The 18,647-nt window shown below is 44.5% G+C and overlaps 1 protein-coding gene across 2 annotated transcripts in view; it reads right to left on the bottom strand.

The window, feature by feature from the left end:
* LOC119407189 (tyrosine-protein phosphatase 99A) overlaps positions 1 to 18,647 on the bottom strand; it is a 265,903-nt gene that overhangs the window by 12,976 nt on the left and 234,280 nt on the right. For both annotated transcript variants that reach the window (XM_037674061.2, XM_049420228.1), the window contains exons 11-16: positions 14,119 to 14,230; positions 11,743 to 11,822; positions 10,493 to 10,590; positions 6,912 to 7,005; positions 3,655 to 3,734; positions 3,127 to 3,261 (exon numbers count right to left, since the gene is read on the bottom strand). In XM_037674061.2, the coding sequence (XP_037529989.1) occupies positions 3,127 to 3,261; positions 3,655 to 3,734; positions 6,912 to 7,005; positions 10,493 to 10,590; positions 11,743 to 11,822; positions 14,119 to 14,230 (599 nt within the window). The remainder of the gene's footprint in view (positions 1 to 3,126; positions 3,262 to 3,654; positions 3,735 to 6,911; positions 7,006 to 10,492; positions 10,591 to 11,742; positions 11,823 to 14,118; positions 14,231 to 18,647) is intronic.

The raw sequence follows: 18,647 nt of genomic DNA, 5'->3' as shown, positions 1-18,647 counted from the left end.
AGCACAAAAATTGTCAATCACTTCTGCGAGGCAAAATGTTCATGAAACACAAAAATGGTCATCCACGTATCTGTAGCAGAAGGCAACAAGGAAATCCGTGTGGATTACTCAGAAAGTAGAGAACTGTATTTTCCTAAAGTAAACTGTAAAACCAAAAACACACTCGGTTTCAAAGATCTACTAACTCAAACAAATTTTCCAGTCGTCATGCTGCAAGTGTGCAGAAAGAATGCAAATGATTTACTATGAGCTAAGCCTTAGCTGATCAGAAGTCTACCATCCAAAAAGTGCAAATCAGTCAAACAGAAGCAGTCAGTTTCACGAGAGATTACGGTCAGCAAATTGGCATGTTATAGACAACAATGAAGCCAGATGTCAGCAGACTGAAAACAATGCACTGAGTTAGAAGAACTTGCTCTTTGCTATATGGACAAGAACTAATTGACAGATTATTGGTTGAACTCAAAATTTTGCATGCTCTTGTAGCACTGCGTGTCAACACATAGAAGTCTGAGTGCTCATTCATGCCAGCAACTCTGGAGATCACCTGACCCAGGTGGTCACCATTGTTTTTGCATGTTGAAGTCGCAAATGGTCACTTCTGGCCAAAAAGCGACAGTTTTTTTTATTTGTTGCTTATTTGGGCGAGTTGTTGAATCTGTTGTTTATTTGGGCGAGTGCAAATTCTAGTGGCAAGCCAAAGCAGTTGTTTTTCAACCAAAAAGGACCACTTGAGACTTGAATGAGCTAGGACAATGAATTGCAGCAACCCTGGTCACATGAAGCTGTCCATGTGAATGAGCCCTAGCTGTCAAATGCAAAAAGATCTTTGAGCACTGATGCCTAACGAATGTGTGACCTCATCGACCATTTCTGGGAATGCAATTCTGCTCTCGGAAGCCACAAAGGCTTGACTGGATCCAAAGCCTTATTTGCATAAAACAGCTGCGAGCTGCACTCAAAACACTACAAACCAATGTAACGTTTCAAGATTTATTTAAAATAACGACATTTCAAGTAACCAGAGTTTAAATTATAGGAAGTCAACTGCCGTGGGTAGTTATGATTCACAAGTTTATTAATGAAGATAATTTCACAATGCAATATTACTGCACTGTAGTTACTAATGCGGCTTAATCTGTGGCGTAGGCAATATTGTGAAGCTTGATTAGCTTGCTAAAAGGCAATGCAATGAAAATGACCGTTAATGCTAATGTGTACTTTTTTGAAAGTAAAAGGGACAAACATGCATATGGCGAAATTTTAAAAGATTCTCAATGCCACCTTCGAACAGTTTTTCACCAATTTTTCACCTGCCCTACCCAACATCTTTTCGACATTTATTGAATAGTTTACCTCCTAATGCTCACTGCACTTCCGATTCCCTGAAAAATCAGTTTTCTTGAAGCCAGGGAATGCCTTGTTCTTTCATCACTGTCGCTTCATTTGGCCTTACATTTACTCCGAGAAGATAAAGTAATTTAAACGGGCATTAGTGGTACATAAGCTCTTCTATGCCAGGTGTTCAAAGCTATCTTGGCTGGGCTCCATTATGTATAGGAGCATACCACGCTATAGCTTCTAGGCTGTTATAAAAATATAAACAAATGAACACTGCATTTTAAGTAAAGCTTTCTTCATATTTCTGCAGATTGCCAATGAATACTGAACTGAATGTAAAGTTTTAGTGTGTTCCACTAGGAAAAGAAAGAAGAAGGAGAGAAGGAAACTACTCGGAAATTGTGATAGGTGAGGTTACTGTGGTGCTAGTTAGCTCGCAACTCACGATGGGAAGCACGAAGGACAGAAGAGACTGAAGGACAATCACACAAGGCCCATCAACGACAGGTAATTAGATTACATGTTTTGTTCTCAGTCAGTGAAATGCAACAAATGTTAATCTGGATCAAAACATGCGAATGAGCAAGCAAAGGAGTTTTAAAGAATTATAAGGAGCTCAGTAACATCTAGAAGGAGTCTTTAGAGAGTTGTAAAACTCCCCAACACATAGAAGGAGTTGTTAGAGAGTCAAAAGTACAGAAAGCGCCACACACACTCCTTCACATGCAATACTCACAAGATCATCCAACTCTGCCGAAACGCTACGAGCGCGCTGTTTTGAGTGTTCCCGACCGAAAACGGAAAAGAGACATGAGGGAGAAAAAAAAAGCAATAGAGAAAAAAAGAGGAATGACACAAGACAGAGCAAACAAGAAAAGATGAGAAAAAAAGGAAGGAAGGAAAGACCAGAGAAACAATAAGAGAATTGAACACAAGAAATGCAATGAGCAAAGGAACAGGCCTCAGATATTCTCGTTCATGGTGTCGTGTTCTTGAATGTTTCACAACAAAAGTGAATAATTTATCCAGGTGCCCCGTTTTTCGTTTTCTGCGCTTGACATGAACGCAACCCTCTCATCCGAAGGTAAGTACGTCTTCTTCTTCGCGGAAGAAATAATGGGGCCACCATTGACTGCATAAATATTTCGCATAAGGTGCAATGTACTAGTTTTTAACGAAACACTGTTTCTGAGGAATGTCAATACAAGTTAGGCTGTACTGGTGGCATGAACAATGCTCTGTTAACATAAAATCATTACCTTACGAGTGCCACAATAAACAAATGTATAGTAGCATCATTCATAGACCTAAATAGAATAATTATTCACGTACGTGATATGCATGTAAATGAAATGATAGTGAAGGCTGTCAGAATGTGAAAATATGCCATAGCTTAGGTCTAGCCTAGCCTTAATATGATGTCTTCAAGTTCAGCACAATGATCAGAAGAGGGCATAACACTTTTCTCTCTACCCCTAAGCACAGCCAGAAGATGCAGAAGGCTAAAATTTAGTTACCTGAATTAAGTAGAAAACTTGATAACTAGACTGAGCATAATTAAGAGAGCGTTGCCGTTATAAATAGTGGATAGCAGTCAATGCTAGCCATTGGTTAGCCAATTTCAGCTGGTGCTGATAGTATGCAAGTAAGTATGGTAGCTAGCCGAGGAAGGCTTCTACTCTACACAAGTTGACTATGGTCAGAAATTATCGTCAGCGTCGTAAATTAACATCATCACATCCCGTTACAGGAAAAACATTCTTCTCAAAAAAAGAGAGGGCTCACCCGTCCTCTTTCCACCAGGTTGGTGATCATGATGATAATGCAGACCCTCTGCTCCCAGATCATGCGCCAATAGTCGTCAAAAGTCGAGGGCAGGGGGCCCTGGGTGCCTATGTAGGCCCTAGGCTTGTTGTAACCCTGGAAATGTCAAAAGGACGGGACGTCCACGAGTCAGCGTCACTGGTCACGTGACAACTCTCCGATGGAAGTAACGTCAGTTGCACCATTTACAAATCACTCCCCAATAACACCATCACACTCATTGCCCGAGAGTACCCTCTCGTAACAGTGGAGTCAGTTTTAATGTCTCCGAAATGCTTTCTGCTGATGAGAAAGTTTGATTACCACAGCCACAATTAGCACTTAAAAGTTGCTTTACACACTACAACTTCTGCACTGCCACTCCTCTGAAATTTTTCAACAGATTACTCAAGGTACAGGAACACTGACAAACAACAAAAGGCGTCAGTATAGAAATACTGCAGCAGCTGACATCTAGAATGTGAGTACTACTTCCCAAACAGTACTCACATCAATGTAGTTAGCGTTGATATAGTCAGCTGATTTCTTCTGGCCAGGGGTAGGCTTCAATATAACACGTGTGTGGTCATCTGCGAGTATCAAACAACACAAGTGAGCACGCAACACAAAACGACATTTGTCCTACATTTCTGGTTAGAAAGACTTTCAAAAAACAGCGCGGTCTTTAGACCCGAGGATGACTTGCTGTTTGAAACTTACGCTCCATGTCGTTTTGTATTGAAGAACGTTGACTACAGCAATGCGAGGAACGAAAAGAAAGAAGCTGTATGATGAAACACTTCACAAGAATAAGAAAAAAACCCGCATTTCCCCGAAGGGGAGTATGAGGAAGTGCGAAGCACGGGGTGATGTTATGAGGGGGCGCGCGCGACTAAACTGCAGAGCCGAGCGAAGGAGACGGCAGCGAGAGAGCACGCGCCAGCCGACCCACGGAGGTCTGGCCGTTTTTAAGTGCAAAGCACTTTTACTGATGATGATGATCTGTCTTCCGAACTCGTTCCAAAGAACCCGCAACGCGTTCAACTTGTTGGCGGCGTTGCGCATGCCCGAGATGGAGCTCAGGTTGTTGTCGAACCACAGTCGATCGCACACCGCGCAGCTATATCCGAAGCTGCGGTCCAGGAAGTCTCGCTGGAAGCGCGCGTCCGGCCGATCGAATTCGAGGGCCCGCGCTCGCTCTCACGCATCGCGCGTCCCCGCGCCATCGGCTTCGGGTGCTCGGCTCGCTTCGCACGCTTTCGTTCGGCGTCTCGCCGCCGGCCTTCATCACCACAGGCAATGCGCGGGGCGCGCGCAGCCACGGAGCGGAGGGCGGAGCGCGCGCAGTCACGTGGGGCGTGACGTCGCTGCTCCGTTGCTACAGACGCTCCTCTCCGCTCCTCGCGCCGTTGCTATGGGACGGCGGATTCAGGGTCGCTTATAAAGTGCATTCGCACTTAAAAGTGTTTCCGGCAATGTAACTACAATATAAAATATATTGCATAATGCAATAATGCGTCACTCAATCACTCAGCTACGTCAGCGACTTTTCAGATGCTGTGTACAAGTACACTGCAATAACAAATGATCCAATCATCACAGGATGAACACAACAAATTCTTTCTCCAACTACGACATTTTAACAGAAATTGAGGCACTAAAATAATTCGAATAGGATGACACAGCTAAGGCAGCAATGTCAATCACACCACGAATCATCTAGATGACGAGATGAGCGTGCTTATAGAGGTAACACTCGATCTTTTGCAGTTATAAAACTATTTTTATAAACATCAAAGTGCGCTGATGTTACAGTGCTATATTCACATGCTCCGGCACACAGACCGGTCTAGATCTAATGATGGTGAAGTATGTTCACCTCACCTGATTCCGGACACAGAACGCTGTTTCAGAACGCTCAAATGGATATTTCATTGTTTTGACGTCTCTTTTTCAACTAAGTCGCTACTTCAAAAGCGATTTCAGAGGTATGTGCAGGCTGGCATGCAACAAAGTTAGCTTAAAAAATGCGCAAATTTTTGATACAGCATGTTGTCAAGGCACAGACGAAAAAAAAAAAAAAACCGTTTCCCATACACAAGCTAACATGAGCACAAAGGTGTTTAGTGAGGCAGTTTTGAACTCCCTCCAAATAGGGTGATAACTAGAGCTGTGCGAATAGCAAAATTTTGGGTGCGAAGCGAATTCGAATAATAAAGATTGAGTGCAAATCGAATCGAATAATTTCGAATAATTTTCGAATATTTCTCAAACATTTTTCGAATAATTCGAAGTGAAATTACAGAAAAAGTTGCAGAGAATCCCTAAGTATGTTCTTGTGAGATAGCAACATGAAAGTGTTTCTTTTCGCTAGATTGATGAAGCGCTGGTGGGGTCATATTTCATAGTTGTCTTTCTTATCAAGAATGAGGCAATGCAGAGGCCGAATTGTATTTATGTACATGATTTGGTGCAACCAAAGTGTTGCCGACAACACTTTACACGTGGTAGGCAGAGATGCCATTTCCTCAACCTCTCCTCCTCTTTCAACCTCTGTGGAAGCCCAACTGATGTGGCAGACAAGGGTGTGCTCCCTTCAAGTCCGGAGTTCCAAATCTGCCTCGTAGACTTTGATATCTAAGAGCATCTGAATTTTTGGATGCTAAAAAGCTTCGGCGTGCTATTTTTCGAACTTCTTGCCCAAATTTCAAGTCCAAAACAGCATTAATTGAGCGCCCAACTCTGCCACATCTTTCACCTTCATGTTGGAATCAGCGTTTACTTGAGTTGATACATTTGCGACCGTAGCGGAGCTTCAAAGGCAGCTTTGCCGCAACACGGGGGTGTGATGAGGTGAAGCATACTGAAACTCTAGGGACCACTTCCAAACGGACGTTGACTGTCTCTTGGCTAAGTTCGACCGTAACGGACCTTGAAAGGCAGCTTTGCCGCAATACGGGGAAGAATATTGAAAATCTAGGGACCACTTCCAATCGGACGTTGACTGTCTCTTGCCTAAGTTCGACCGTAACGGAGCTTTAAAGGCAGCTTTGCCGCAATACGGGGGTGTGATGAGGTGAAGCATATTGAAAAATCTAGGGACCACTTCTAATCGGACTTTGTCTCTTGGCTAAGTTCGACCGTAACGGAGCTTGAAAGGCAGCTTTGCCGCAATGCGAGAGTGTAATGAGGTGAAGCATATTCAAAATCTGAAGGGGTCACTTTCAACCGGACGTTGACTGCATTTGTCTTTGGGAAGTTCGAATAGTTCGAATAGTAAAATTTCAGTGCGAATCGAATCGAATAGCAAACACTATTCGAAAAATATTCGAAATTTCGAATATTCGCACACCCCTAGTGATAACTGCTCCATCTTTAACAATACAACTCTATCAATAGATAAATAATGACTGGTTAACAATACGTGTATCTGTAGCAAGCTCTGCTGTCACAGAATGAAGGGCGATCGTCACGCTTTCACAGTACTAGTGATACGGTTTTGCATTTTTCATGACTATCATTACAAGTAGGCGGCAACTGTTGCACCTTGATGCAACGTCACAATCACTAGCACCACCTGTGGAATCCTTTCCACTGGCCCGCTGCCAACGAGCAACTTTGTTTAAATGCATTCTTATCTTACAGGCCAGGTTGTCAGATAGCGACAAAGAAGCCACTGCTCGGCTGCAAAGGGCCTGCAAGCAAACTGCCGCGAGACGTCGGAGCAAACGCGGAAGACGTGAAGGGCAGAAGACCTGCGGACTTACAGGCCACGATGTTGACATATCGGTTCTTCCCCTTGTTCTCTGCCATCTGGGAATAGTCTGAAGACAGATCCAAATCCGTAGCCTGCTGGAGAGACTGAAATTGGATGGAAGAAAAAGAAAAAACAAGTCAGGCTGCACGTGACACTCTCTTGTAATAAGCAACAACCTATTGCAGTTAGACAGTAGGTCATTACCTGAACTCTTAAATGGGCATGTCCTTTCAAACACTGGCACATCTCTCTCATAAATCTGGTAAACTTTAAGTGCGTGCAATGTGTGCAAATTTCAACCATCTCTAATTACCCGAGGTTTAAGCGCAACTTAAGTCAGTCATATAATGAGCTTGTGTTAGTGCTATTAAGGCAGCCTGTAATGACCTGGTGGCTATCAGCGTCCCAAACCAGTAAAAAAAAAAAATCGATCGTGGGAGTTTAACACTTCAAAAACATTCCGGTAACATTACAAACATTTTGCGCTGTAGGGTGTGTGACCTCCCTGCGCATGTGGAAAACACAACAGTAATTTTTCCAAGTCACTTGGAGCCTTATATAATTTTATTCGGCTTTCTTTTTCATGCGTATGAAACTTGCAAAAGAAATCCCGATGAGCGGCGGCTGTTGTAGCATGATGCCACATGGGACCGTGAGTGGGACTCTGGAAGCTGTCTGCTTGGTACTTTGCCGAGAAATTTGCTCAGTGCTTCTTACTGCTTGAGCTTATGCCTCGTTAATTAAACAACTGTTAGTAATAGCCCCCTCTTTGCAGCCGCTGCGAATTGCTCGTATGGTTTCGGAGGCGTTTATCGCATTTGGAGACTGACTTTCTTAGCCTGTGTAAGCTGGCTAAAAGTAAAAGCACTAGCTTTCTTTTAAGGGGAGACGCGGGTCTTGGAACGGTCAAAAATGGTCAAAAATCGATTTTTCGCAAAGCTTATTTCGAAGCGTTTGTACTTCTGAGCACCTACTCTCAAATTGCTAACGCTAAATTCGGTCGGGAAACGCGATAAAATCGGCTTTCAAAGCACCCCGGCAGCACTAAAATGTCCCCAAAAGGACGAAATTTGTTCGAACTTCCCGCGCGCGCCATGAGCGTTGCAGCGGGCTGAGCGCCGCCATCTTGGGCTAGATTTGAAGCTGTTTTCTTTGTGCACATTTTGCGCCATCTCAAAATGGCGTCGCTCAAGCAGAACGGCCGCCGTCGCGGGTTTTCTGAAGGTCGTTTCCAGGCCACTGATTGGCTCTCACGCGGCGCGCTTTTCAAGCGCGCCTTTCCGAGTCTCCCATTGGCTGGCGCGACCGACACGTCATTTTTTTTTTCTTTGTGTTTGGTTCTCCGCCGTGGCTGTCCGTTTGTGTGCGCCTGCTTTTGCGATCGTGCGTGTTTCTCGACGGACCGTGTCTCTACTTTGTGCCGGTAGTTTTTCCACGCGATCGAGATGCCTGGAGACTCTCGTCTGAAACCATCGACGCAACGAGCTTTTGGAAGCCGTAAAAAACGGGCTTGGAACAAGAAGGCGCCGGCTACAAGTGCACCGTCGGCAGCGGAGTTGGAGTCGCGGCCGGACCCTTTGGACCTGCCGGGAACTTCAACTGACGACACCGTGGGACCAAGTTCGACTAGCGAAACACTTCGGGTTGATGCCGCGTACTACTCAACGGCGGAGCAGGCGCAGCGAGTTGAGAGATCGGCGCAAACGAAGACCGTTCTGTCTGGAAAGTCGGCTACCCAGCGCAAGTTCGACCTTCTTGGAGTAAGCGCGGAGTGCCAGACCGGTGACGCCGGGACCGATTTTTTGCTCGTCGATATGAAAGTTTTGAATAACTTTTTTGCACAAGCGAAGTGCGACAAATGCGACGCAAAAAGTCTCAGCGTGAGGAAGGCAACGGACAAGGAGTACGGCCTTGCGGTAAAGCTTATTTTTTCTTGCAGCAGTTGTGATTTCGAGAAGAAGCAATTTTCTTCTCCGAGAGTGAGCGGAACTGCCACCATCACTCCCTTCGAAGTCAACATGAGGGCCATGAAGGGGATACAGATGATAGGCAAAGGTGTTACTGCCCTTTCGGACTTTGTGCGTGTATGAACCTTTCGCACCGAGGCTTGCACCACAAGACGTTTCAGGGACACCTAAAAAGTTTAGTGAAAGCCTGCGAAAACACAGCGACTGAAAGTGAAGCTGCTAGTGTGGCAGTAATAAAAGAGCTGTATACAGACTTCCTGAACCCCATAGGGAACATCGATGTTGTGTTCGACGGCTCATGGATGACGCGAGGTCGGAGCTCACACATAGGTGTGGGCTGCATCATTGAGCTCTACACTGGCCTTGTAATTGACCATGTTGTTTACTCAAACTTTTGTCTCGGCTGTGCCCTGGGACCACAGCCTAGAAAAAGACTCTCTGCGTTTACGCAAGGCAAATGCAACTCATCTGAAGAGCACCAACACAAAAAAGACTCTTGCAAGGAGACACAAAACGGGTGCAACTGAAGATTACAGTCCTGGACTACTTTGAAGGTATTCTCTCAAGCATAGCAACCTATTACCCAGGGTAACATGCTGCCTAACATCTAGAAGGTTCTTCCTAAAGACTGAAAAGACATGAGCAGCCAGTCGCTTGAGCCTCATACCCCATGGCTTTTCCAGAACCCCCCAGCCGCTTGTCATGGTGGGGGTTTGATCATGCTTTGCACATTGGAAAATTTTTTAGATATGATTCCTTGGGTGGAACAAGACACTTTCTGCTTTGTTTTGAAGGGAAACAGATGGGGAACATGTGAATAAAATTTATGGTTAAAGGTTCCTTTTAGAAATTTATACAGTGCGTGTCAATCTTCAAACGCGATTTTCTCAGCTTCACATTTTTTGCCAACTTGACCAGCCTTACGGATCTTTTCATTATGTTTTTGTAAGGTAATTTTGATAAATTTTATACCGTTGAATTCGTAAGAAATAGGACTGTGGAGCTATGCTATTTTTTTGTGGCTAAGATGAACATATGAAATTTTGTGAACAATAATGTGAGCTAATTGCATTTCAAGATTACACAATGTCAATACAATTGAAAGTTCTTATATGATGATATATCTCAGTGACAATATAAATAGCATAGCTCCACATGGCAGGTCTTTGGCTACAGCTGCATCTTAAACAGAACCTAAAAATACTGAGGGAAAGTGTCTTAATGACCCGTAAGAAATTACCTAATTAGATTTCACTTATGCTCTCACAATTTGATAACTAATTGAAGTACATGAAAACTAATTATATTTTTGAAAACAGGAGGAAGAAATACATATACACACCCAATTTCATTACAATATCTCCAATAATAAAACTTTTCGTTTCGAGACCAGTGTCTCCCCTTAAGACCACTTGTTTTTAGTTTGTGAAACGACCGCACTATCCCTTTAAACCAACATGTGTGGTACGAGATATGCTATGAAGTGAATGCAGTACTCTGAATGTAAATTCGACTACCCGAGGTTCTTAAATATCCAGTAGGGAATTGAAATCGCGACTTCAAGCTCAGCGGCAAATAAGCAAATACAATAAAAGGCACTCAAAGGCACACCAGAAAAGCGCACCTCGTACTCCCTCGAGAACCCGATATCTCCATCGGCATGTAGGTCGGCCACGTGTTTTGCCCATTGGCTCACGTGCACAGAAGCATACTCCGAGTCGTCTGAAATAATAGATGCCGGAACATGTTAGCGTGTGTTAAAAAGAAAGATATGTTCACAACATTTAAAGCTTTGAATGTTCCTCAAAGCTCCATCCCTTCCCTCCCCTGAATTTATAGCAAAATCACAACGTGAATGCACAAGACAATGCTTCCAATGATGACAAGATATCAAAATGCATTTTGATGGACACATTGACATTCTTTTTTTACACGTCAGGCTATAAAAGTGAGCTATAGCACTCATTTGCTGCAAAGTAGCCACTGTCCGCAAATGACCGCACCAAATCATGTCACGTGTTTAGCCCCATTCTTCAGGAGGTTTAACCCCAAACAATAACGAAAACTTTTCTGGACTCACGGCAGTCCGTTACGCTGTAATGCATTTTGCCACCAACAAAGCAATTCTTACAGCAACGCAGTTTCAGCGTGACAATGTCTCGCTTGAGACGTGCGCACTGTGTTTGCTATACCACTTTAGCACGAAGATAACTTCAGACCTTTCACTACTACAAAGTAAGCTAGACTTCATTATTAGCCCACGAAAACACTGTTGAAGGCCTTCCTGACGAAAAAGCCGCCAGTGTACATTTTCATGGGGGAATACATCCAGCAGCAGCAAAGAAACGACAAAATGTTGTTCACACCAGTGATACTGAATTTAGACTACATACATTGTGGTACACATAGCCGCTGTGTAACACACACACACCTATACGCATGTATATGGACACATCTATAACAACATATACATACATGTGTACAGTCCTCGCGGAAAGTAATGCACTGTTTCGTTCTACCCGGCTTCAGTTCGGGTCATATCGGTGTAATTTCGATGCAAGTAGAAGGCACGTGACATTCACCCAGCATATGCACAGGCTCTGCACATTTAAGAGTTTAAGTATTATTAGCACCAATAGTAGACAATCACAAGTAGATGACACCACGCTTGTTTTACTAAGTGTGCTTTGATTTTGATTAACTGTTACAAGCAGCTTCACTGGCTACCTAATCGATAACACGCATATGTAGCACATTTACATAGCAATGTATAAATTTCTGGTCGTCTGAGTGTACGAAGTTTCAAGTGAATTGAGCTGCAAATACTAGACCGAAGAAAGTGTGCGTCAAGAAATCAAAGAAGTGACGCGTCACCAAAGGTTTCAGAAAGTTGCGGCGAAGCTCTGTTTCCTGGAGGGTCGTCCAAGTAATAGTAAGCGGCCTGAAAATATTTTCTGCAAACAAAAAAAGACGACGGGCATTTCTTACGCTGGCAAGGTTTCCTTTTCTTTTTCCCAACATAACTTAATGATTAAAAACTGGGTCTAACAGCCTCTCTATCGTTCTAAAATCAGTAATCATTGCCAAAATCAGTTCAGAATTACTGAACTTGATTGACTGATAACATAAATATAGAGGTGCATATCTGTAGACACACACAGGCAGCAGGTGTCCAAATCAGTATGAAAGTACAGCGCATGCAAATTAAGACAAGAGCAATCCTGAAACGACTCCAGTGCATCATTTCGTTTCAAGTTTCAACATCGGTCGCAACAATGGATTAGTTCAAGCTCTGTAATGTACGCACGGAAACACATTCCACGATCAGAAACATGCTATCGAGTGATTACACATCACACTTACAGGTAGTAGGTTCAACTCCAATGCCACTAATTCCAAGCGCAATCCGGAACATATTTTATATACGTTATTGAATAATAGTCCAAACAGTATAAGAAGAGACCAAGACGGACGGTTCTAGCTTGGAGCGAGAGTTCTGACAAAGAAATTTTCTTTTCCCACACGTCCGAACACAGCGAAACCCCTCAAATCTTGGGTCGAGATGAAGGCACCAGAATGACGATCAAGACCTTAATTAAACTAACAGCCTCCATTCAGATTCTGTACCTCGATTCACTTTTTGAACAAATGCTATCAATCCAAACAGCAGTCAAAAGCAGGTTACAGGTCGAGGTAGCTACAACGCAAAGGAATTACGATACCCCTGGCACGTTCTCACGTTATTATAACGCTGTCGGACAGTGCTAGCCCTCAACACGTAACAAGCAGGTAACGTTGGAACGACTCTCACAGACGAGCCACGAAGAAAAGAAAAAAAGGAAACAGAAACCTGAACAGCCTTGGCAAGTCGCCGATGCAATTCTTGTAAGACAAGCCCATGTGGGACTCGCAACCCATACTGGCACACGGCGCTCCCTTTCCGAGACAGTGCGCCAACGCAAGCGCGTTTCGTCTTCCGATCACCTCTCTCTGAGGCGCTCCCCGTCCTTATCTGCGAACCACTTCACGCAGCGTTATCTGCTATCGCGATAACGAAAATGTCGACGCGTCGTCCCCCAGCAAAAGCGCCGCGGCGTGGCACATGGCGCGTGATGAGATAACGGAACAGCGAGCCCGAAATGGAAGACGCTGACTGCAGGCGAAGAGACTGTGAAAAAGAGTAAGCCATCGCGACTGTAAAAGGCTGAGATAAGAAGAGCGATAAGGAGCTGTGGCACTGTGTGAGGACGAAGTGGATGAAAATACTGTTGGGATCTCTCCAGAAATGGCGTAAGAAATATACGATAAGAGTAGAAAAAAAAAAAAAACATGTGAGAGACGTTATCCCGTCACGTACATCCGGCATTGTGGACTGTGAGAGCACATTTGGAGAGGCTACAGTGAAAGCTGGGAAGATAATAACCAATGCGGTTTTATGTCGTAAAGTTGCATGATCAGCTGTGAGAGTGAACTTGATTGATTGATAAGATGAACATATAGGTAAAATGAAATCAAAGGTTTGACGAAAACTCGTCTGGTCGGGAATGCTCATCGTCAAAGGTAAAAGGAATGCACCGACCAAATACGAAAAGAACTTTAAAATGAAAGACATTTTGGCTCCCGTATGGGGGGGGGGGCCTTATTCACAATGCTTGTGAACTCTGGTACTGGGGGTCTTAGGTACAGGAGTTCTTGTGAACCGAACTCCCCTACGTATGGCCCTCGATACAGGAGTTCACAAGCATTGTGAACAAGGCCCCCGTACGGGAGCCGAAACGTCTTTCATTTTAAAGTTCTTCTCGTATTTGGTAGGCGTATTTCTTTTACCTTTGACCATGAATATATAGCTGTATATCTGTAGCTACATATAGGCAAGCAGATGTACGGATTATATATACAGTAGACCTTCATTAAAATGAATGCGAAGGGATCGGGAATATATGTTCCGTTTACTGAGAGAGGAACAGGGGTTCGGAATTCAAATACGAAACCAATCATATTACAGGCAGCTGTTATATTTAAGCAGCAACTCGTTTAAGAGATTTCCATTTATGCAGTCTACTGTGTATATATGGTCTGCACACATGCATGCATGCACACACACAAACAAAAAGAGATAGGAAAATAAGCAGGTGTACTAGATAGCTAGACAGATAGACAGAGAGTGACTGGAAGTTGCACCCGCAAGCAAGCACTTATCGATGTATGTAGAGAGAGGGAATGAAACGAAAAGAAGGTGGTGCTACTCACTTCCACAGAACAAAGGAGATGATGGCCAGAAACAGCGCAAATGACACGCACACCACACCGGCCACCACGGCGGCACTCAGGCTGGGATCGGAATAGGCACCATCGTTGAAGGCTGCATTGGAACCATTGTGTCAACGTCGAGAACGACACAGAGACGAGAAGGAGAGTCAAAACAGGAGGGGTTAAAAAAACAGAAAAACCAAGCGTTACACCGCTGCACAATCTTCCGCAGCAGCTGAAAAAAAGCCACATGTGCCTTGCTCGCTTGGCGGCTTTCCGGCATGCTTGGCACGCTCGCAGGATCATTCTCAACATGCTCGGTTTTCGGGGAGGTTTGCTCAGCGATCGCCTGCTACGTTCAGCGGGATGCTTTTCAGCCAAGCAAGACTGGCAGCGCAGCCCAACAGAAAAAAAATAATAAAAAATGCGCCCCATAACTACAATATATTCAACAATTCCACATGATATATGGGAACCTACATGCAATTATAAGAAACACCGAGATGTTTGTATGGCATTATTGTATATGAGGGCTGTGGCGTATGCGTTTAGTTTTTTTTTTATAGGAGGGCACCATCAAACGAAAGGCAGAATTGTCTTTCAAAGATATGATAGTGCCAAATGTCAATCATGCATACTAAACACTTATTTCTAATCAAAATACAGTAATTTGACTTAAGCATTGTTATGTGGGTGGGATAGTGGGTGTAACAATTTCTCATGAAGGGGTGTGCTAGAGGGGAGAAAAAAGACAGCAGAGAACACAAACTTTTTCTTTTCTGTTCGTGTTCTTCGTTGTGCTTCCGTATAACTTTAACACCACTTCATGCACGAAACGATACTTTGAACCAATCAGTTATATTCTAATAAGGGTCAAACTGCAAAAGCAAAATGCATCATTACATTAGTCTCATCGAACCGTGACACTACTGAAGCCAGATGCCAAAGGTGGTAATGTTATAGAGCGTCACACGCCTGACTTTTGAGACCATACAAGGTAAAGATTCCCCAAGCCTGCCAGATGTGAATATTTGTGACTAAACACGTTGCATTAAATTTACTTATATTAAGACTCCCCATGTGCACAGACCATCGTATCGAAAGGTCCGTGTGTTTGCTTCAAATGTGAAGAAAGCGTTTGATCATTTACTGCCGTCCCATGCCTGATGAACTGGCATTGGCTTCCCGAATGCCATACAAGCTTAGCCCTCTTAGTACGACTAAACGAACTATTTAGCTAGTCTTTCTGCAGAAACAATATCTACTGTCACATTGCTCATCATTAACATGCTTTTGACTGTACACCCACCCATAACAGTTTGATGAGATACTACACCTAAGGTTAGAACTTTGGGCTATGTCTTACCACATGACACAGACTTGACCGCGCTACCCTAAGTTTGTTACTCAATCCTTACTTCACAGGCTGGTCAATGAAGCTAGCATGCACTGTTTAGTATAAACACAATCTAAGTACTACACATGGCCACAAAAGAAACACAGAGGCACTTGGCTCAAACGGACTGGTGCATTGCAGTAGAAGAGCAATATGAAACAAGAACGACCCTAAAAGCTGAAAGAAAGGGCAGATGTATTACATGCACACCGGTTGTGAGCAAGAGTGTCAACCAGGCATGCACGTGTGGCAACACAGTCGAAAGATGTGCACACATGCACAGATGCCACCGGTCTTAGTAGTATCACAAAAACATTCATACCACGATGGCACACATTTTGTGAGCAACATTACATACATACATGCATTATCACATCGCATCAGGTGTGCTTACGATTCAAGGTGTTTATGCGTCGGAACTGTTCTTTAACTGCAGGTAGAAAGAGGACAGACCCATTATCTCACAGCATACTGATTACAGTAGCCATTCTCGAACTTGCCTAGTTATCTCAACCCAATCTAATGCGTACTCCAGCACGCCTGTAAATGAAGAACAGCATGATAGCTCTGCTTCTCAATTCAATGACAGATGAATACGCTCACTGATTACACCCGACCAAAATGAACTCAAGTCTCAAGAGCACAAGTTTGCCTAGGTACTAATCAGTTTGTCGTTTTCCAGGCGCTCACTCCTACCCTTTTCCTATAACTATACTGACAATAACAGTAAGGGGAGTGTTGCCTGACTCACTTTAAACAATGCCAGCTTTAACTGAACTCTGCCGCTGTTGAGTAGTTGATGACCATTGTAGTTAAAGCATAATGCTGTCCGAATGTTGATGAGCTCAACTGCTTTATGCTCGGTGACGCCTATAGCTGCCTTGTGTAACATCGCTGTCATGCATGCTTTCAATGACCACTGAATTCCACAAACCCCATTGGCTCCTTGCTCCAAGCTCGCATGAAATAGCCAACGATGCATGCCAATTTCAGTGGCTTCTGGCACCGTCTTTAAGTTTCAAAGGACAGTATAAAAAACATGGAGGGCAGGGAGAGCGCCGAACTCCCAATCATTTTATTTTTAAAAATGCCACGCTTTCGACTCTTACTGCAAACGCGTGAATGGAATCAGGGTAGTTTTGTTTAGCAAGATGCACCAGGCAGCAGGCCGAACTTCGAGCCATAGCCAACCATGAAAGCAAACACAAATGCGTCGAAGAGAGGTTAAGAAAGAGAAGGCATGCAAAACCTCGCAGGCAAGCACCGACATACAGAACAAAAAAATGTTGCATAAAAAGGAGAGAGAGAGAGAGAAAAACGACAACCGTTGAGAGAGAGAGAGAGAGACAGAGAAGTGGTGATAGACGACGTGGGCCCGGCCGGCGTGTGGCGTCAACTTACTCTGACACTTACTCTGGAGGAGCACCTTCCGGGAATCAGAAAACTGCCCTTTGAACACGGTCGTCTGGTCAATGATACTCCGCGTCGCCCCTGCACCTTCACCTCGTACAGCGTGTTGGCCGTCAGGTTTGGAATGAACATCTGCGAGAGAGGGCACACGGGGGAGGGCAAAACAGGTTCGAGAGACGGCAGGCAGAGCGAGAAATGTGACAAATCGTCCTGCTGGCTCGCACTGTCCAACATTTGAAACTGTTCCCTCTTTAACCATTTCTGTTTTGATCTGTGTAGCCAAACACACAGTCAAACTCTAGTACAGTAGAACCCTGCTTATATGTTCCTCACTCATACATTTTTCTGTGTATATAGCATCCAGTCCAACAAAGAATCTATAGACACTTATGTATTAGAATCCCCTTTTCACACATCATTCCCGCAATGTTCCTGCTTGACATGTTGCGAACTGTCACTGCGCTGAATGCGCTGAGGAGGTAAGTCAATGAGTTTGGCAACATGGACTGCGACAAGGACATTGAAGTGCTCAAAAAGGGTCTTGTTCTGGCAGAGGCGTGAAAGGAACGCCAGCCTTCCATCAACTACTTCTTTAAGCCATAAACTAATGAATAAATTCTTCTGAAGTAGAGATGTGTGCAATGCATCTGTTTTATCATTGGCAGCACTATATCTCCAATTTAACTTTCTGTTCCCATCATGCATTTCCCAGCTACTGTGTTTTTTTCTTTGCAGTCCCGGGTAATATGACCAAGGGGGTTTCTAACGCATACTGAACATAAATAGAGCAATTATTGCATGTGTGAAGAGGTTTATTGGTCGTGAAAGACGTAATGGTCGTCAGCGGCAAGCAAGCGAGAAGAAGCGTCCAGAGGCACAGCGGCGATCCGAAACACGAGCCCGAGCGAGCCGAGCGTTGGCGATGCTGCTGGATGGAGGCGCATCTTCTTCGTCACATCGCCCCCGCTGAAAAGGACCATCCTGGCACCTAAGAAGTTTCAGGTAGAGGCTCATGGTACGGCTTGAGGCGGGAAACATGGACGATGTCACGTCCACGCCGGCGCATGTCATCCGATCGAGAACTGGCTCGATAAGAAAATTAACTGGAGAGGTTTCTCCAAGATGGTGTAAGGGCCCTCGTACCTTGGAACGAGCTTCGAGGAGAGTCCCGGAGTCTGGTATGGGACAGAGAGCCATACGAGAGACCCTGGGCATAGCTAGGGTCTGAAGTGAAGTGCTGCAGTTTTCTTTCTGTCGCTGCTGCTCTTGCGAGGTAAACGTGCGGGCGAGCTGGCGGCAACTCTTCGGCTTGTCGAGCAGCTTCGGAGACAGGTGGACACTCGGAAGCATCAGGACGGTAGGGAAGTAGGGTGTCAATAGTATGTGAAGGCTCGCGTCCGTAAAGGAGAAAGAAAGGCGAAAATCCGGTAGTTGTTTGTATCGCGGTGGTGTATGCGAATGTTACATAAGGGAGAACACGGTCCCAGTTGGTATGGTCAGATGCGACGTACATCGAGAGCATATCACCCAGGTGCGGTTAAACGTTCCGTGAGCCCGTTAGTCTGCGGGTGGTATGCTGTGGTTGTCCGATGAATGACTGGCATTCCGAGAGCAGAGCTTCGACGACCTCGAGAGAAAAGCGCGGCCTCTGTCACTAAGAGCTCTCGAGGGGCGCCATTCGAAGGATAAAGTGACGTAAAATGAAAGGCGACATCCCGAGCGG

The sequence above is a fragment of the Rhipicephalus sanguineus genome, chromosome 10 (genome assembly GCF_013339695.2).
Source record: "Rhipicephalus sanguineus isolate Rsan-2018 chromosome 10, BIME_Rsan_1.4, whole genome shotgun sequence".
In the NCBI taxonomy this organism is placed as follows: Eukaryota; Metazoa; Arthropoda; class Arachnida; order Ixodida; family Ixodidae; genus Rhipicephalus; species Rhipicephalus sanguineus.
The sequence above is the reverse complement of the archived record's forward strand: the minus strand, read 5'-3'. Positions and strand labels throughout refer to the sequence as shown.